The sequence below is a fragment of the Theobroma cacao genome, chromosome 9 (genome assembly GCF_053813885.1).
Source record: "Theobroma cacao isolate CCN51 chromosome 9, ASM5381388v1, whole genome shotgun sequence".
Lineage (NCBI taxonomy): Eukaryota > Viridiplantae > Streptophyta > Magnoliopsida > Malvales > Malvaceae > Theobroma > Theobroma cacao.
The window spans coordinates 8270618-8292789 of NC_142647.1; the positions used below are offsets into that span (position 1 = coordinate 8270618).

The window sequence follows — 22172 nt, forward strand, 5'->3', positions numbered from 1 at the left end:
CACCCTAGTGGTGTTTCTTGGAGAAAGACATAATATACAGAAGCTCCTCTCTCTTCACCTCTTTAAAATGATACACCGTAGAATTCAAGAGAACTTTGTTCTTGAGGATTCTTGTTGCAATAGTTGCGTAACAAATTAAGTCAAACGTGTTCCTCAATGGGAGTTTCAGTACTGTGCTTAAGTAATATTCTTAGGAATTAGGGGAAAGAATTGAGCACTGGCTAGGTTTGCAATGCCTTAAACTTATTTTTGGAACTTAATATTACAAGAAGTGTGGATGTTGTCGTCGTCACAAAGTCGGTAGAAACTTAAAATAATAGATCTCCCCGTATCGTCTGTTTCTCTCAAGGCATTTTCTGAGGCAGGCGATCTTTGCTAAGCAAAAAGCATCCAGTTCTTGTACGAGTCTATAGCGGATTATAGAAAGCGAGAGGTGTTTAACTGATTAAAAACAAAAATTAAATTTTTCCAACGGAATATTACATCAATAAGCCCTTAAACTCATAGGGCCAGCCGTCAAATTAAGGACACTTGGAAGCTGCAAGAATTATAGTCCTAAGTCCAACAATGAACTATATCAAATCTACATGAAGAATTGATTAGAATCTATGATGCGAACCACGGTTTTGATCACTTGATTTGACTCTCAAAGTCCACTGGCTTTCCTTATGATCCTTCTTTGTACTAGGCAAATTTGGCAATTAATATTTATTAAAAAAAGGTAAAGAACAAAAGGTGATCAAAATGTTATTGGGATCCTAGTGATGAACAGAGTATTTCTTTCTAATTAGAACTAAATTTTACTCTCTTTTTGGGGGTTCAAACTGCTTTTATTCAAGTCGTCTCACACCATTTTGTGCAAAAATGTGCTTGGTCTTCCATTCTTGCCAACGGCAAAGCATGCCTTTTATAAGTGTATTATAGGATTGTGATATTATATGGCTATGCCGCAATTAGAAAGTAAGCAAATAAAATGACAAACAGTTTTAGAAGTATTCAATGCATTGTAATATGTCGCATTGACATTTCATCTTGCAACATTTTATAATGATGTTATATTTACAAATAAAAAATTATAATCACAATCAAATGACATTTTATCTATGAAAAAATAATAATTAAATCATATAAAATTAACATAGAATTTCATTAAATTCACATTCGATTGGATAAATCTTATTGGCTTATCTTGGCAACTCTTTTGAGGTCTACTACTGAGCTGTGTAAATGCAATAATAAGTCACATAATTTGATGCACGTTTTTAGTAACCAAATTAATTCCACCTTATGCAAAATGATCAAGCTTTTATTCCACTTTGATTTTTTTTTCTCCTTGGGGTGTAAGAGCACTTTTTTTGTCCTTTGATTTTCTTCTGGGGTAAAGTGATGAGCAAGAATATTCGGTTCCATAGAACTCAAGCTCACCTATCAAATCATGGTGAAGATCTTTCTAACCTTTTCTCTGTCCAACTTGTTACTGAAGCTGACTAACGCAGAATATAGAGGACAAAATTAATTAAAATTAATACCATCGATAATATTTAGGGCTTTGCCATTCTACAATTGGCAAACGTAAAAATAGAGACAAATGACCCTTTTAATTTATGATATGCTAGTCCAAATTCTGTGCAGAGAGACTTAATACGGGCAGTTTACTTGATGATTAGGACAGATAACATCTTAAGCCAACAACTTCAAGGCTGAATTGAAATGTATGGTTAAAGCATGACTAATAGGCAATAGGCTAATGATAATTAGAAGAGAAAATGAAAATGACAGTTTACACAGGAAAATTGGAGTCTGTTTATCTAGAAGGATGTGGCTCAATGAGGGATTCCTGTGCTGAATCTCAACCTGGGGAAACACCGGTTTAATAATTGCTTGTTTGCTTTTCTTAGGTAAAACAAATGGTCCCCCAAAATTGTTAGCTGGAAAATAAGGAAAGGAGCATGAATTGGTATCATATATGATGTTCATGTGCAGTTACAAAATTCTCAAAGAGAAAAATGCAAGACTTTACAGGGGTAGTTTAGCTAGAAAACCCCTGTACTCTTTTTTCCAAGTGTTGGAGACTATAAATCTGAAAACAGATTGAAAAAGAAAAACTTCTCCATTTCCTAACTTGTCTTTGTATACTAACTGTATTGAGCTTCTGACATGTTTTGTCATCTTGGCTAGTGTTTGTTACATACAAAGAACCACTCATGTGATTAACCACCTAATTAAATTTATTTTTAATAATAAAATTTTAATCTTAACATAAGTTTATTAAAAATGATAGATTACAATTTATAAAACAGATAATCATATATTATATGTTTTTAACTTCTTCTTTTTTTTTTTTGAAAAGCTATCTGTTTTTAACCTTGATGAATAATTCTTAATTTTCATACTTACTTTAATTTCACTTAGTTATTATGTATTCTGTTCTCTTTTTTAATAAGTTTATTATTTAAATATTAGAAGATTTTCAAAGGTCTTTCAAAATATTTTTTGTGGGATGGTCCTAAAAAATTCTCTCCACTTCAAGAATACTCAAGAAAGTTATTTGCTCTCTAGAGGAGATTTCATTATCGAATTTATCAAAGTCTATTTGGCGTTTTGTATCCTGTTGATGTTGATTTATCTTCTATTCTCATGATTTGCCTATGAATTGAAAGAAGTTACTTTTGCTAAAGCCAGATTACAATTGCTCTTAGTTTCACCATGTCTAATTGCTCCATTCAATTACTTTGTACACACAAAAAACAAACATAACTTCAATAGAGTGCAGTCACATTATTTGTCAAGAAAAAGACAGCTACACTGTCATTTTCAGCAAACCATGAACTTATTTCTCACTTGACAGTCTTAAAAAATAAGAAGGAAATGTTTGAGTTGCAATTTGTCTTCCATTTTGTGCATTTTAGTGCAAATTTGTCAGTTTTAGTTGATATTTTTACTGGAATTTCAGAATCAACTTCAGTTCAAGTACTTGCCAGTGGCTTTACCATATATGTTGCACATTTTTCTTTTGTTGATCTGCATGAAGGTATGAATCACTGGCTTGCCGTTGTCCATCTGAACTAGAATATAGAACTTAGGTGATCTAAATTCTAATTCATGTTTTTAGCAATCTGATGACTAATTCTACTGGAAAACCACTTTTTTCAATTCAGTTTATCCTTTCAAAAAAATGGTTCTGGCACAGGAGAATTGGCTAATTGGTCATTGACAAATATATCTCCACAGTTAGGGGCCTACATATTGTTTCATGTTAACCTAATACTACTTAAACCTCTTCTTTATTCTCTTTGTTTGCACGACTAGCCAGCATAATTTATATTTCTACCCAACAAATTAGGACTCATAAAACCGATTATATTAAGGACTAAATTAACATCGGGTTAAGCCATTGCGTCTACTAAGATATAAATCCCCATCATTCTGGTCTGCACTGAGAAAACAACAAAATTGTGGTGATATACAAATCCTTGAGAACCTTGACGGTAGAATACAACAATTCAAGATTCTTACTTGCCATGTTTAGCCATTGCACTCAGTTTTTACTTCCTGATATCTTAACCTGAATCGGCTCTGACATTTACAATTTCAGCATGTTCTGCTGCACATAGCTTTGAGTCCTTGACCAAATTCTGCTCTTAGCTTGCCATAGACAATCCAGGAAATGAAAGGAATGTTGGAAGAAATGTGGAAAGTCGTTTCTTCCCTGTTTTTGAATTCAAGTAAATTTTGTAGAGGAAAATAAAAAAGATGTAAACATAGTGGCAAATCCACCCTTTGAATCCAATCCTTGGGATACCTCTCAGGGCCCAGCAACTCCTAAATCCAGAAGAGGACTCAGTACCGGATGCTTACTTTCTTGTTCAAGATATATAATGATGTTATAAATTGGTGCTAAAGCTATAGGAAATGTTTATAATATGGGTAGTAATGGGAAGACAAAATAAAAGGTGTTACAAAGGAACATCGAAGCATTTCACGTGTGGTTATATATATATGAATGATCACACTCTGTATAATTTTCAAAATTGACCTAAACACGAAAGATTCTATTGATCCGTCTGAATTCCAATTCAATACAAATTCGATTTGATTGAAAAAAGTCGACAATCCAAACTCATCTAAAGGTCTGATTGTTTTAATATAAATTCTTTTTGGAAAAATATTTTCAGAATATAATGTTGTTTGGATGATTGATAAAGAGATTCAAATGGAAAAAATTTTAAGGGTCAATGGGAAAAAGACCCATTGATCCCGTAAATTGGCTTGATTTATGTCTGCAATCTACTTTCATCAGGTGAGAGTTCAATCTCGCACCAAAATTTTTTATTTTGAAATGGTGTTAAAATGGGTCAGGCGTGTACTATTTTTTAAGATAGAAATTTTTTTTGAAGATTAATGATCATGAAAAATATTTTCTATAAGTTTATCTAAATAATAAAAATTTTTTTTACAATTTATCTAAATAACAAAAATATAAAATTTTTCATAAAAATATTTTACATAAAAAAACTTTTCGTATCCAAACTCAAAATAACTTGAACACGAACTCAAATAACCTTGGGAGCACCAGTGGATGCTCCCCTTTCTTGTGGGACCGGTGCTCTCCTCTGTCCCATTTTTTTATTTTTTTAAAATATAAGAATAATTTTTTAAATTAATAAAGAGAAAAATGATATTTTAATTTTCTCATAATCTTTGTTAACGGTATTTATACTTTTGGAGTAAAGTGTCTATTTCAAAAACTAATGGATCTGCTTAAAATTCCGATTAAAACTTCGAAATATAAAAGAATTTTACCTTTTTATTATTTGTATATGTATACTCTTTTAATTTTGGCTTGATTTATATATGTAATTTACTTTCTTTTTGTGAGAGTTCGATCTCGTATTAAAATTTTTGGCATTGAAATGGTGTTGAAATGGGTCAGGCATGCATTATTTTTTAAGATAGAAATTTTTTTGAAAATTAATGATAATGAAAAATATTTTCTATAAATTGATCCAAACAATTAAAAATATTTTTTACAATTTATCCAAATAAAAAAACATATAAAATTTTTCATTAAAACGGTGAATTCTACAATAGGGCTAACCTTACTGTAAGGTTAATTAAAATAATTTTTAAGAAAATAATAAAAATTTACTTAACAGGTCAACAACATAAATAATTTTTTAACTTATCCATTTTCTATTAACAAAATAGAAAATTTTTAAATTAGTTTATTTTATTTTAAATAATATATAATTTTATTTTTATTATATTTTTTACTTTAAAATATAAAAACATTATTATTTTTATACTAACATTATATCTAACTAATTTAATTAAATTAAAATTATTATTATGACTTATTACATTAAACATCACACATATATGTCAATATTTTGAATATTCCTTAACTACCTTTATAATGTTTTACGTTAATTCTTATCACTTTATGTCAAAGTTTTTCAACAACTAAATTTTACCATAATTCTATTTATCCTTACTATTATTTACGCATAAGTTAACATTTGTAAGCTGTAAATCACTTTAAACTTAAGAATAAAAATTTAACTGTTTAATTTCTCAAAAATTATGTTTATTTGACATAATTGACTTGTTACATTAAATCTCACATATTTACGTCAATATTTTGAACATGTTTGTATCACCTTTATAATATTTTACGTTAATTCTTATCGTTTTATGACAAAGCTTTTTAAATACTAATTTTCATCATAATTTTTTTTATCTTTACTATTATTCGCGTATAAATTAAAATTTGTAAGCCGTAAAACACTTTAAACTAAAGAAAATAATTTTAATGTTTAATTTTTCCAAAAATTATGTTTATTTTACATAATTGACTTATTATGTTATAACTCATACATTTATGTCAATATTTTGACAATTTTTAATCTAACTTCATAATGTTTTACGTTAATTCTTACCACTTTATGTTAAGGTTTTTCAACTACTGATTTTTTCATAATTCTTTTTATCCTAACTATTATTCGCGCATAGATAAAATTTTGTAAGCCGCAAAACATTTTAAACTCGAGAATAACAATTTAAATGTTTAATTTCACCAAAAATTATGTTTAACTAACATAATTGACATGGTATATTAAATCTCATACATTTACGTCAATATTTTGACAATACTTATTCCACCATTATAATATTTTACGTTAATTATTACCACTTTATGTTAAGGTTTTTCAACTACTAAATTTCAACATAATTCTTTTAGTCTTTACTATTTTTCACGCATATATTAAAATTTATAAGCTGTAAAACACTTTAAAATTGAAAATAAAAATTAAATGTTTAATTCTTCCCAAAAATTTTCTTATTTAACATAATTAACTTATTACGTTAAATCTCACACATTTACGTCAATATTTTGACAATTCTTATTTCACCTTTATAATATTTTACGTGATTTTTATGGCTTTACGTCATGACTTTTCAACTATGAATTATCACCATAATTCTTTATATCCTTACTATTATTCTTGTATAGATTAAAACTTGAAAGTCATAAAAAGTTAAATGTTTAATTTTTCAAAAAATTATATTTATTTGACATAATTGACTTGTTATGTTAAATCTCACACATTATACGTCAATATGTTCACAATGCTTGTTCCAGCTTTATAATATTTTACATTAATTCTTACGGCTTTACGTAATAACTTTTCAACTACAAATTTTCGCCATAATTCTTTATATCTTTACTATTATTCTTACATAGATTAAAATTTATAAGCCGTAAAACATTTTAAACTCAAAAATAAAAATTTAAATGTTTAATTTTCTCAAAAATTATTTTTATTTGACATAATTAACTTGTTACGTTAAATTTCACATATTTACATCAATATTTTGACAATGCTTGTTCTAACTTTATAATGTTTTACTTTTATTTTTACGGCTTTACATCAAGATTTTTCAAATACTAATTTTCACCATAACTCTTTTTATCCTTACTATTATTTACACATGGAATAAAATTTGTTAACAATAAAACACTTTAAACTTGAGAATAAAGATTTAAATGTTTAATTTTTTAGAAAATTATGTTTATTTGATATAATTGAATTATTATGTTAAATCTCATACATTTATATTAGTATTTTGACAATGCTTGTTCCATCTTTATAATGTGTTACGTTAACTTTTATCACTTAACGTCAAGGTTTTTCAACTACTAAATTTCATTATAATTCTTTTTATCTTTACTGTACTCATGCATAGATTAAAATTTATAAGCTATAAAACACTTTAAACTCGATAATAACAATTTAAATGTTTAATTTCTCCAAAAATTATATTTATTTGACATAATTGACTTGTTACGTTAAATCTCACACATTTATATCAATATTTTGGCAATGTTTGCTCTAACTTTATAATGTTTTATGTTAATTCTTACCACTTTACGTCAAGATTTTTCAACTATTAATTTTCACTATAATTCTTTTTATCTTTTTTTATTATTCACGTATAGATTAAAGTTTGTAAACTATAAAACACTATAAATTTCGAGAATAACAATTTCAATGTTTAATGTCTCCGAAAACTATATTTATTTAATATAATTGACTTGTTACGTTTAATCTCACACATTTACGTCGATATTTTAACAATGCTTGTTCCAGTGTATAATATTTTACATTAATTCTTACAACTTTACATCAAGGTTTTTCAACTAATAATTTTTACCATAATTCTTTTTATCTTTCTATTATTCATGTATAGATTAAAATTTATAAGCCGTAAAATACTTTAAACTGAAAAATAACAATTTAAACGTTTAATTTTTAAAAAAAATTATGTTTATTTGACAGAATTAATTTGTTACGTTAAATCTCACACATTTACGTCAATATTTTAACAAAGCTTGTTCCACCTTTATAATGTTTTATATTAATTATTATCACTTTATGTCAAGGTTTTTCAACTACTAAATTTCAACATAATTCTTCTTATCTTTACTATTATTCATACATAGATTAAAGTTTATAAGCCATAAAATACTTTAAACCCAAGAATAAAAAGTTAAATGTTTAATTTTTTTTGAAAATTATGTTTATTTTACATAATGGACTTATTACGTTAAATCTCACACATTTATTACAATACTTAGACAATCTTTGTTCCACCTTTATAACGTTTTACGTTAATTTTTTCGACTTTACATCATAACTTTTCAACTATTAATTTTTACCATAATTATTTATATCCTTACTATTATTCTTACTTAGATTAAAATTTGTAAGCCGTAAAACAGTTTAAACTCGAGAATAAAAAGTTAAATGTATAATTTTCTCAAAAAATATATTTATTTGATATAATTGATTTGTTGCATTATTCTCATGCATTTACGTTAATACTTTGACAATCCTTGTTCCACCTTTATAATGTTTTACGTTAATTCTTAGGGCTTTACTTCAAGGTTTTTCAAATACTTATTTTCACAATAATTCTTTTTGTCCTTACTATTATTCTTATGTTAATTATGGTGAAAATTATTAGTTGAAAAGTCATGAAGTAAAGTCGTAAAAATTAACATAAAATATTATAAAAGTGGAACAAACATTGTCAAAATATTAGCGTAAATGTATGAGATTTAACATAACACGTCAATTATGTTAAATACACATAATTTTTGAGAAAATTAAACATTTAAATTTTTATTCTCGAGTTTAAAGTATTTTATAACTTATAAATTTTGATCTATAAGTGAAAAAAATTAAGGATAGAAAAAATTATGGTGAAATTTAGTAGTTGAAAACCTTTGACTTAAAGTGGTAAGAATTAACATAAAACATTTTAAAAGTGAAACTTGTATTGTCAAAATATTGACATAAATGTGTAAGATTTACTGTAACCGATCAATTATGTCAAATAAATATAATTTTTAAGAAAATTAAACATTTAAATTTTTATTCTTGAGTTTAAAGTGTTCTATTACTTAGAAATTTTAATCTATACAAGAATAATAATAAGGATAAAAAGAATTATGATGAAAATAAGTAGTTTAAAAGTCATGACGTAAAACAGTAAGAATTAACGTAAAATATTGTAAAGATAGAACAAATATTGTCAAAATATTGACGTAAATGTGTGAGATTGAACGTAAAAAATTAATTATGTGAAATAAATATAATTTTTTAAAAACTTATGCATTCAAATTTCTATTCTCGAGTTTATAATGTTTTATGGCTTACAAAATTTAATCTATGTGTTAATAATAGTGAGGATAAAAAGATTTATGGTGCAATTTTGTAAAGTCTGACCTTATAAAATACTTGTCATGACATACATGTGATGGATAGCATGTTTGCATGCTAGGAGAGTTCCGAAAAATTTACAAAAGTCTGTATTGTACCTAGAGGTACAACAAAGTTGATTTAAACCTCGAACCAGATCAAATAGAGATTTTAAGGTGAAATTAAAAACTTTACAGTCTAAGAATGATTTAAAATGGTGATTTGGAGTTCGATGATGAATTTGGAGTCAAACCGAAAATTTCACTATCTAGGGGTAAAATGGTAATTTTACCACTCGAGGATAAAATGGAAATTTTTTTGAAAGATTTTGATCACATTTGACTTATTGGAGTATGATTTGAGGTTGAGAAGTGAAAAATTTTAATTCTGACATTTTTTCGGAGCATAGGGGTAAAATGATAATTTTGCCACCCTAGTGGCAAAATTGTAATTTTACACCACCGACACTTGTCCAACACATGAATTTTATCTAATATTATCATGGATAATTGAAGGAATTTAAGTGGTGGAGAGAGAAAGCTTAATAGTTAAGAAACTATAAATTGACCAATAATATAGTGACATGTGTCAAGTTTATAACCATTATTTATTTAGCTTTTAAATAAGCATAAAATCAGCCTATTTTCTTTCATATGGCTGGCCAAACCAAGAACAAAGAAGAGCAAAAGAAGAAAAGGAAGAGAACAAACCCTAGGTGGAAAAATTCAAGGAAAAAGTGTGAAAATTCAAGGAAACAAGTGAAAAAAAGGTAAAATTTTTCAATTTAGCTTGAGATCTTTCTTTCCCATGCATTTCTCCTCATTTTTCATGGTTAAATTATATGTTTTCATGATGAATTCATGGCTGGTCATAATGGGTATGGAGAGAGAATGATGTTAGATTGATTTGATTTCAAGTTATGTTAGTGTTTTTAGTTAGTTTACCATGTCTAAAAACAAAACAATAAGAAAAGAATCCATTTTCCCTATGAATTTTCATTGGCCGAATCTTCCTTGATGTGTGTGGGTGATGGATTGTTATTATTTCAAGAGAAATGGCTTAGAAAATGATGAATAATGGTGAGAAAATTAAGTAGAAAAAATCACGATGTTAATGCACTGTTAGTGACCGAAAATTTTAAGAAGAAAAGTAAAGATGGTTTTGCCAAATTTTAGGTTATTTGACTTGTGTTTGGTGAATTAAGGTATTGAAAAAGAAATGGAGCAATTTGGAGCTAAATTGGACACATTGGCCAATTAATCGGGTGATAAGATGAATTAGGTCAATACCGAGGATTAGATGGTTACCAGTGCATTTTGCATTCCATATCATGCATTAATAGTCTAAATTAGTTTAATTTCGATTTAGTACCAAAGTAGTAAGTTTTTCGATTTTGTACTATGTCAAGGTGGTGAGTCCTCCGATAAAGGCAAGGAAATTGCATCCGACGACCAGTAGTCAGAGTACTTTGAAAATTCGCACTCTAGACATTGTGAGTAACCTTACTATCGTCTTAATTATCTAAAGTGATTTTTATCCGATTTTGTGAATTTTATAAAAAAGGAATTAAATGATTAATTTTTTGGTTTTATAAACCAAATGTGATTTAGTGAAATGATTTCATAAAATTGTTTTGGAATTGAATGATGATTTTGAAAATAGAGTAATTAGAGACCTCTGATGTGTTGTAAATTTATGATTTGAATTGATGGCTTATGTTAATGCGTTGGCATGACTGGCTGGATTATGTTTTTGGTGAACTGTATGAATTGTTCTGTTTTACATTTACAGGCTGGGTAGTATAATATTAGTCACGTCATGCTGTCAAAATTTTATTGTATGGTAGGTATTGCTTGCTGCAGTGGGCTGGGTTCTGTAGACTAGCCTATTAGAGGGGCACGGAATCCTAACATATTTTACCTCGATTGGAGAGGCGAGTAGGGTAACTCCCGAGGTAGAACTTTTAGAGTTCACTTCACGCCAAATCACCACGTGAAGGCGAACTCAGCCAACGTCAAGGAACGACTATATTTTCTAAATAAAAACATGATTTATGAGTATATAACTTTTTAATAGCCTTGGTGGACTCAGTTTGGGATAGCCCTCGGCCAAGGTATCTCTGATAACTGAGTATGATAATAATTTTTGGCATGAGCCAAGTTTTAAGAAATTCATAAGCCATATTGATTACTCGATTTAAATGAATTGAATTTTATTTGGTTGAAATGAGTTGAAAGATGATAAATTAAAGTATGATGATTTATTTTATCTGTCTCCATTTACTCGACTTTAGATATTTTATATGGTATTTGTTTACTCACTAGGATTATATAATCTCACCACCCTCCTTTCCACCCATTTCAGGCTCAGAATAGACTGTAGATAGTTGATCGCATAGAGGACTACCATTGGAATTGCATTTTCCAAACTGTAGGTTCACAGTCCTCTTTACTTTTGAATATTCGAGGGTTCCACTTGTTACTGTAAATTAAATTTCATACTTTAGTTATCTGTACTACTGTATATAAGAATTTATTTTATTTTTATGCTGTAAAAAAATTATTTACACAGTGTTCTAAAAATATTGTTTTAAAAGAAAATAGAATATTTTACTTAATATTTCTTTTATTTTTCTATTATATCCAAATAAGCATAATTTCATTTTAAATGAAGATTTTAGACTTTTAAACTCATTTTGATTATGAATTATGTGTTTTGTACTTTTATATTACATTTTAGCCAGTTTCGAAATTTTTGAGAAAAATAACCAAAATACTCATGTGAGACGAAATTATTATTTTATTTGTTTTAAGTTGGAAACAGTTTAAAATCTTTTAGAACATGGTATTTGGCAATAGTTACTCAGAACGAAAATGAGAAGCTGATATTAAAGTCTTGAAGTGTTCCGGTTGACATTCCAGGTAATGAATGTCGATTGGGGCATTACAGCGGTTGTCATGGGCTCGAGGGAGAGTTTCGGGTCGTGACAAATTTAGTTGAAAAACATTGACGTAAAGTGGTAAGAATTAATATAAAATATTATAAAGGTGAAAAAAGTATTGTCAAAATATTAACATAAGTATATGAGATTTAACGTAACAAGTCAACTATATCAGATAAACATAATTTTCAGAATAATTAAACATTTAAATTTTTATTCTCAAGTTAAAAATGTTTTACCACTTACAAATTTTAATCCATGCAAGAATAATAGTAAAGATAAAAAAAATTATCGTGAAAATAAGTAGTTGAAAAGTCATAACGTAAAGCAATAAAAATTAACGTAAAACATTATAAAGGTGGAACAAGTATTGTCAAAATATTGACGTAAATATATGAGATTTAACGTAGTAAATCAATTATGTCAAAATAAATTTAATTCTTGTTAAAATTAAACATTTAATTTTTTTTTATCATTGAGCTAAAAGAGTTTGATAGTTTATAAATTTTAATTTATAAATGAATAATAATAAAAATAATTATAACTATAATTAAAATATAAATTTTTAGAATAAAATTTTTATTATAATATTTATTTAAAAATTTCTCAATAGCTAATAATTTTTTACTCAAGAATATAATTATAAATGATTAATTTTCATAAAAATTTTGTTAATCTCTTTGTTAGTTTTTTTGCTTTTATTAATATTTTTGGTTAATTATTTCCTTTTTATTATCATTTTATTTTTTTATTTTGGGTTATTTAAGTTTTTTTTAACATGTTTGTCAGGTAAACAAGTTGCAATTTTTTTTAAAAGAAATTGTGAGAAATAACCCTCCTCATAAGCCTAATTAAAAAATATCTTTTATTATAATTTTAACTATTTTTAGCCAATGTTTGGCATGACTTTCTCTATTCTGTCATTCAGACAAAAATTTTAAAATTAAATCTTGATTTCTCTCTCTTGCCAAATATTGTCTATCTTGCCATCCATCTCTTTCTCACCATCCCAAAGAGTAGAGATGACATCAAGATATGTGTTTTAGGTTCTTAGATTTATTAGTTTATTCATAGAATCTCAAAGTTGATGAGCTAAAATTGATTAGACATCTATAAATTAGAATATTGTATGACTTTGGCAACTTAAATCTGGCTGCGAGTAGGCAAATCAATTAGGCATTAAATATTACATTACTGATTTTTAAGTATTGTGAGAATAGTTTTTAGGCATTAGTGATTTAATCATTACGTCTTTAGTTTTTAAATATTACGTGACTGATTTTTAAGCATTATGTAATTGATTTTTAGGCATTATGTAACTGATTTTTAGACAATGCCTAATTCATACAATACTTAAAAATTTGTCACGCAATGCCTTACTAACTAGTAATCGTAATGACTTACTAACTAGTCACGCAATGTCTTACTAAATAGTCAAGTAATATCATATCAACCAGTCACACAATACACAAAAATTACTCGCACAATACCTAAAAATCAATAACGTAATACCTAAAAACTAATCATGCAGTGCCCAAAAACTGATTACGCGATGCCTAAAAACTATAAAAACTACTAAATTTCATTTAATAAAATCAACAACTTCAAATAATACATCAAATTCCATTAACAATATAATCAACGAATATACTTACTTGATGAAGAATGCTCAAAATGCTCAAAAATTTTTCTTCATATATAAAAAATCACTCCAAAATATTTCAAAATACTCAAAACGCTCGAAGATTTTTTTTCGTATATCAAAACTCATTCTAAAATACTCATAATACTTAAAAGTTTTTTTTTCTTGCAATGAATACTTAAAAAATGAATGATCTGGTGAGAAAAGTTTAAAGGATATGAGTCAATTTGATGTACAGACCTAAATATATGGGTTGATTTCATTAAAAGTAATTTTGTTCAAAATTAATTTTTTTGACTAAAAATAGTTAAAATTATAAAAGATGCTATTTTCAAACATTTTATGTATGAAAGATATTTTTCAAAAAAATCCTTTTTTTTATTGATCAATGGTTGAAAATAAACTTTTTAAATCCAATGGTTCTTATTCGTAACTTTACATTAACGTTAAACTTACTGAAAAATTTACCCAATCATTAACTTGAAATGACCCGATCTCAAATAATCTATCTAAATCCAATTGATTTGATTATAAAAAATTAATAATTTAAACTTAAAGTATTTAAATTTAAATAATTTAAATGTCAAATCTGGATCATTCAAATTCAGAATAATCTACAGTTCAACCAAAAAGGATCCAAACCTAAAATTAACCCAAATTTCCTTCAACCTGGCGTGATCTGACATAAATCGATCTGATCCGTCAACTGTCACATCAGTTATTGTGCAAAATTTGAAACGCTTTCATAAAAATTTCTAATTTAAATTCCATAAAAAACAAGGTAAAAAAAATATTTCCATTTCCCTTATATGGCCTAACCAACGAAACAAACAAATATAGATGCCATGGCTCGCGAGGTAATCAACGGACCCTCAAGTAGCAACAAAATGTAAACCCAATTGCAGACCAGACACAACAGGAGACTCAAATCATCATTCTGTATAGTAGTCGTTGAACTGTTCAAAATTTACAAAGTTTCAAAAGGTCGCAACCAATTACGCGTTGTTCTTGGGGTTTCTTGCACCGTCACGCCGTTGAATTTGGAATGAAGTACGGGATTCTTTTATCTATATTATAATTTGTACAGTTCTGGAATTCGATTGTTTTCATGATAGGAGAAATGATACAGGAAACTGAAAATGATCCCAAATGGAACTTTGACGGTATTCTTTTTGTTTTGGAGGAAAGCAATGCTCAACGGTCACATTTTCACCTAATGTCCCAAGAATGTGAAACTGTCTTCGATTTCATCAGCTGCTTAATTTTGTTGTTGGTATGTGACCCCCAAAAAAAAAAATAATTTGTTCTTATTTGAAATGAAATTGCAAACAACTATCAAAGTTAGGAGATGAAACAATATGAATTGCAGATGACCACGCAAAGCATGAATTATTATTCAATAAATGAGTTAAATAATTTTTTTTCTCCCATATGTTTGACTCTCAACTTGTATATATTCATGTGATTTTTGAGATGAGCAAAATCCAATAAAATTTCTAACGCACTTTTGCCTAATCCATGATCACCAATACTTGTGCAACTGGCACTTGCGTGGGAAGAAGGTAAAAAGTGGCTCATCAAACTTGCCGTTGTTCCATTATTGTGGAAAAGTGCAACAAGAAGTAAGAAGCCGTTACCTTAACGCTTAGGAAATCCATCCTTTTGCCCCTCTTCTGTCCCAATTACTTGCTTTAATCCAGAGTCAAATCACTTTTTCTTTTTATAAAGAGATTGATGTATTGTCGTTTTATGCCGACGGTTAGTGAATTTTAGTTTATTTTTTAAATTTGTTCAAGTATCCGTGTAAAATCAGTGTGTAACAAATCTGAAAATTCAAGTAGTCGTAACGGAGGAAAAGAAAAAAAGTTAAACAGAAAAAGATAGTAGGCCTAACTGACTTGTCCCCTGTGTGTTGATACAGGGAGAGGGAAGTACCTTTATTGTTGGCACTTCTCACTCATAACTGTAAACAATTATTGTTTCGTATCAGATTCGCTGTAATAGGCCTTTACATTGCCTGCAGTTGTTTTGTAATTTCACAATGTTGCAGATTTGATCAATGAATTCTCCATGGCATCCTTGCCGAACTGGGAAAGGGAGGGGACTTTAAAATGTGGGAAGTATTGTGAAACCAGATCCATGACCCCAAAGGCACATTCAGAAATAACTTCTGACAACTAGGAAAAAGACAGATTCAACACCTGTTTCCCATTTGTTTTGTTTTTCAAGACAGGTTAGGTTAGGAAATAATTGACACAAAAGTTGTCAGATCCATCTGTTTAATTCTTTCTGAATTCGATCAATCTCACCAGAAGATCAAAATGAATGCGCATCTGTCCTTGTCAATGCATATAGTGCCTCAGATTTGTTATACATGGTTTAGGACATGAAAGAATCGGAAGAAATGTGGAAATTAAATGGTCACTCTTCTCTTTTTTTTTTTTTTTTTTTTTCAGTTCAATGATACTTGTAAAAGATATATAGAAATGTGGTGGCAGAAATACCCTTTTGAACAACAATAATTTTGTTCGGAACCACAGAGGTTTGGCTACAGTTGTCTACAATGAATTCAATAGGATATACAGGGATGGAACTGAAAGAATCTTGATCTAAAAAATGGGGAAAAAAAATTATCAATCTCCTAACCTTCTATCTGTATCAAACCTCTGACATATTTTCACCATCTGTGCAGCAAAACCCCCTTGATGTCTTTGATTCCATGCTTCTAACGGAAGAGCCACCAGGAAGAGAAGATTGGGAAGAGAAATGGGAAGTTGCCATGGACAAGGTACAATCACTCCAGGTCTTTTTCTTGGAAAACGATATACTCCTTGTACGAGAACAAGCGGAAGAGCAGACACCCTTTAAGTTGTGCAGGGCACAGCTGCAGTTGCGATGATATGGTCTTCGCTCGATCTCAATTTCTTGCATCACTAGGCTTCCTTCAAGGACACACCGGAGCATCATCTCAGCCGCTGCTCCAGTGGCCATTCTCTCCTCTCTATCTTCCGCTCTTCGAAATCTCCCTTCTCTTAGTTCCTAGAGTGTTTATATATACAGGGTAGGGAAAGTGGGAGAAATTTACTAAAGGGAACTATTGGCAGCTGGTTTCAGTTGTGTTCGATCTTTAATGCGGAGCAGAGAGAGGGTCTCCTTGGAAACAGGGAAACGAATGGCTTGGCTTAGCTTGGCTTGGCTTGGTTAAAATAGTTGGCAAGGACTTGTTTTTGGAACTTATATTGCATGAAGCTGGGGTAATTTTCTCATTGATATTTCCGTTGGAGTTAAGACGTCCCTATGACTAGCCGGTTATGAACTGAAAATGAATATTTAACGGTCTTCTTTTTGTTTGTGAGACATTCGACTCTCTCTATGTATGCAACAAACTATCCAATTTTTAAGTCTTTATGTACTTCAAGGAGGCCTAATGTTCAACCAATTATGGTTTTGGTTCTGTTTTTTAACTTTGACTTTCTTCCCATGCCGGCAGAGGTGACCTCTAGCAGTTTCTATTGTTCATTCGTTGTTAAATGCTGCATTGAGTCTCATCTTCATGCAAATATAAATGGCAACAGGCAAACAAGTGCAACTTCCTTGGGGCCCTTCTGTTTTTGCCTCGAAACAAGTGGATCGCTCTTTGAATCAAAAAGCATAAAGAGAGTCAGATGCTTAGGCTGGCTGTATCAGGGCCTCATATTGAAAGTTCCAAACCTGAAGCTTTTCATGTTTTCCCTTCCTCTTTTAGATTCTTGGCATAGGTAATCTGTATATTACATGATTGGGTCTTGATCTATTTGTTCTGACCTTGTGGGCACTGCAACCACTAAGAGATATATATATATATGTTCTTCTCAACATTTTATTTTTTTCCCTATCTCTTTTCGTGTATATATATATATATATACCTTTCTTCTCAATATAGAGCTGATAATAATCAATAATCTATTACTAGTTTGTTAAGGTATTATTATACTATATTACTTGAATTCGGGATGAGTGTCAACATTGAATATGTATCTAACACGATAAATTTAATTTTTTTTCCTGTTTTTTCATACAGTTAAAGAGTCATATTTATATATTCATAATAGTTGAGTATATGTTGAACATGAATTAAAAAAAATAAAAAGTTAGAGCAATATAAAATAGCTATTATATTTTGTGACTATACTCAAATTCAGTGGAATTTACCAAATTGGTGCACGAATTCGATCTCCAACTGGGCCGTGATGGAATGTTGAACTTTTCCTTTATTTATATTTTTATTTTTTTGCATTAATCTTCATGGAAGGAGCTAGTGAGCTGTAGTTGAACAATCAATTATAGCGTGGCAGCTAGTTGGGAAAGGAGTCCCATTGACAGCTGGGTTTTGAGAAGAATCATCATAAGCACATGCTGGGTTTAGTTGAATTGTAAGACTTTTAGTCAACTTTTATGGGTCGGCTACCAACCCAGCTAAGCAAATGCTTTTTGCATTTCTGAACCCATTTTTTGCATTGATGTTCAGAGCACGTCTAAGTCGATTCCCAGCTCCTAACTCCCACCTTCTCAACCTCTTTTCTCTAAGGTTGCAGCCAATTAGTCTCAACTTTTCATAACCCAAGGACATTTCAAGAAAAACTTTTACAATTTTAAAAATAAATAAATAAATATATTAATATGGATATAAAATGTTAAATTTTAATTTTTTTAGTAGCATATATTATTATATATCTTTTACTTACATACTTTGGGTCGCTCAACTTTTTGTATTCTTGCTATTTTTTAATATTCTCAACTTTTTTTCCTTTAGAAATAGGTTAAATGTTCACTTTAAAATCTACTTTTTTATTTAATTTTTATTTCATGATACAATCCATCAATTCATTCAAATTAAGATATTTGATTTTATCCATTTAAAAAATGATGATGAAAATTAGCAAATTACCATTAATTGAATTAAGGGATATATATATATATATATATATATATATATATCTATTAAGAATTACTTTCGAATAACAATGGTTAGTATGATTAAATATATATGGTAACTTTGTTATCAATTTTCTTTAGATAGTTAAATTCAAAAGATTATTTTTAATTGTGAACAAAATAATAAATTGAATCTTGAAATGAGCATTTATATTAAAATGAGGTTAAGTCATCAGTTGATCAGTTTAACTTGTCAATCAACCAATCAAGGAAATACCAAAATATATTGTTACAATACTATCTTTTTGCTTGATTTATAAAATTGCTTAAAAACAAAATTTCGAAATTAACATAAAATACTTTTGAAAAACTAATTATTAAATTTCATTTTCTTGGAACCCCAAAAAATGTGACTTTTCTTTTTTGGTCAATGGAATAGTGACTTTGCTCTTGACCAAGACGAACTCTGAATTCTAGCCGAAAATGGGAAAAGGAAGAACAGTGTACTTTGTATTTGGACCAAGGCCCAACGTGTGCTCTGCATTTATGCTGCACATGCTGCCTATGATCTATCACAATGCAACCAAATAGAGAAACTTTTGAAAGTGGGTCATCTGCCTCTTTGTCTCTAATGCCGTATTGAACCACTCACTCACTCAGCCATGTGCCCCCACTTTGCATAGCCAGCTTCACCTCCATTTTCATCTTTGACGTTTCTTCAAACCGTGAAACGAAAGGGCATCTTTTATATGCATTTCGGTCGGTTTTTCCATTATTTAATTGGATAAAGGTAAATTGAGGAACCCCACTAAGATTTATTTTAGTACCCTTTTAACTTATCTTCAATTTAAAACATAATGCACACAGAGTTAAGTAGTCAAGGCAAGGGATGCATCGAACTAATCAGCCGACCATATATGACCAGCAAGATTATAAACTTGGATGAGCCTAAACCCCAAAAGACAGATTAAGTTACATTCCCAAGACCCCTTTAATTTTTTATATTTCCATTTATCTGTTTTTAATTCTTTGTCATACTAATCTTGATCTGATCTTCACATCACATTCTAGTAAATGTTGTTGAGAGATACCTTATAGAAAACAGCAGAAAGAAGACGAATGGTAATTAAAATTTGGAGACGTACAGTTTCAGTAAGCAGAGTTTAGATACTTCAGGAAGTTTCCCTAAGAGATATACGCCCTCTTGCTTTTTTATGCAATTCCGTGATCAACTTGCATAACTCGAAAGCCAAAAACGTGTTATAGAAATACTGCCCACTCGGAATCAGGTTCCACGTTTCTTGGCTTTGGGTTTTTATCAACTAAAAGGAAAAACATTTTAAATAAAGAAATTCAACTTTTGAGATGGTTGATCGCTTAACATGTTATCAGTATTGCAGGTTTCGACCTGGAATTCTGCAAATCTCATCCATGAATCAAATCTGTTTAGTGTAAATGAGAAGAAGATTGAAAAAACCATGGCAAGATGATTGACAATCTGTTTAGTGTATACTCTAATATACACAGATGAAAGGATATTATATATGAACAAACTTTTCACCTCCAAGTACAGTACAGAGCAGCCAAATTTGATTAGGCCATGATGGATTTGCAAGGCCAGTTAATCAAATTCCAATCAACAAGTAACAAAAATTGCCTTGCCTCACCCTATGATCTGTACTTATTCTAAAACCAGAACATCAGAAAAGGCCAAAATTTATTCATTTCCCTTTCATATTCATTTTTTCACACCGTAGCCGGTGCCAGTTTATCTTCCTCCTCTTCTTCTTTATATGATACCAATCGATGCTTCCCAGCCCCGTGAACCCCGGAAAAAGCCGGTGAAGAAGATGGAGAAGAATGACAAGAAGCTGCTGCCATGGCCAAGCATCCCTCACTCCATGCTCTCCTTATTGGATAAGACACGTTCTTGCATTTAGGGAATGCATGGGGACAATTCCCACGTGACTTGTCGTGGAGGGCACAGCTGCAGTTCCGGTGGTACGGCCGGCGCTCGATGCCGATGTCGCAGCCGGCGATACACCCTTCGTAGAGCGACCGGAAAAGTCCATCAGCAGCTCCTGTGGCCATGTTCCTTAATTAGCTAGCACAACCACAACTCCTTTTGCTTCTGGCAATGTGCGTAACCTTTCAATGTCATGGAACAACGGTGGCATTTATAGAAAGTGGTTATGGTGGTTATATAGGGCGAAAAGACAAAGGCCTAATTTGTTGGCGAGAGGTATATGCGGCAATGGCGTGGGCCATCAGTGTTGTGGGAGCCGTGTCTTGAGGGTCGGTCCATAGACTTTGCATATTTCCATGTTAGTCTTTTGGCCTCATTAATTTGTGTTGCGAGGAAAGACAAGCAAAAATTTAGGAGAGAAAATTGCAGAATTGGGGAATTTACCGACAAGAAACTTCTTAGGTTGCCTCAAAATGCAGGCTTACTTTATGGACTAAAATTTAGTAACTCAAGTGTTTGGCATGATTCTATACGCTATTTCCATTGTTCAGTATATATATATAGCTCTTGTTAATTACTTTTCGGTTAGTCCTAGGATATTGATAAGATTTTTAGGGGATAAACCAAGAGAGCTTTGAAAGATTAATGTTAGGTCGTCGGAATGGGGACATTAGTTTTGGCATGAATTAATTGGACTGCTTCCTAGGCATCATTTCTAGCTAGGTCTTGGTGTAAACATGTGTATATTCATCTATTGATGCGGGTAAACCAACTGTCTTCAGGTTATGCTAGTGTTTAATAGTGCTCCAAACCTAAGCTGTTATGAAATTAAGATCTAACCATTTTATGTGTTCACTAATATAAGGCCATTGGATGGTTAATGAGTTATAAATATAACATCAAACAATTTTTTGATCATATATTTGTCGGTATGATCATATATATTGTAAGAAGTTTTGCACATGTTTGTGATGTCAATATTCAAATTTTCGATTTGAAAATTTTGGGTTCAAATTGTAAGAGGAGAGGGATGGATATTTATGGTATTGGAGAGCCATAGTCCAATAATATTTAATTACATGTATAATTTTTTAAAAAATAACATATCCACATAAGAATTTATAAATTTCAACATAGATTTTGTGTTTGAATTCATTTTCAAGAGTTTATGGGATGAAAAATTGAAATATTCTTTCTTCAACTATGAAGCTATAAAGATATATATATATATATCTCCTATTAGGATAACTTCATCATAACTCATACCTAACTAAGCTGGCTAAATTATAATGACAGCTAAACAAGATATAGAGGCGACCTATATGATATTGATGCTTCTATAAGTAAGATTTATTTTAATTATGACATATTGACATATTCAAAGGGCATACTATTATTCTGCAAAAACCTGACCAGAAATAAGTAGTTAAGCTGTAGTACTGG

The 22172-nt window shown here is 29.8% G+C and overlaps 1 protein-coding gene and 1 long non-coding RNA gene across 2 annotated transcripts; one reads left to right on the forward strand and one right to left on the reverse strand.

The window, feature by feature from the left end:
• Window positions 1-9933: 9933 nt before the first annotated feature.
• On the forward strand, window positions 9934-11733 carry LOC108663380 (uncharacterized). The gene is made up of 3 exons (XR_001929357.2): window positions 9934-10035; window positions 10675-10758; window positions 11631-11733. It is a non-coding gene; the product is annotated as an uncharacterized LOC108663380 (long non-coding RNA).
• An 8531-nt stretch (window positions 11734-20264) lies between these two features.
• On the reverse strand, window positions 20265-20950 carry LOC18588916 (uncharacterized). The gene has a single exon (XM_007013641.3). It carries the CDS (start codon window positions 20852-20854, stop codon window positions 20510-20512), a length of 345 nt encoding a protein of 114 aa, XP_007013703.3. The 5' UTR covers window positions 20855-20950; the 3' UTR covers window positions 20265-20509.
• Window positions 20951-22172: the final 1222 nt, after the last annotated feature.

What these genes read in the sequence shown, in the direction of transcription:
- LOC18588916 (XM_007013641.3), bottom strand. Translation starts at nt 20,854, where the DNA reads ATGGCCACAGGAGCTGCTGATGGACTTTTCCGGTCGCTCTACGAAGGG.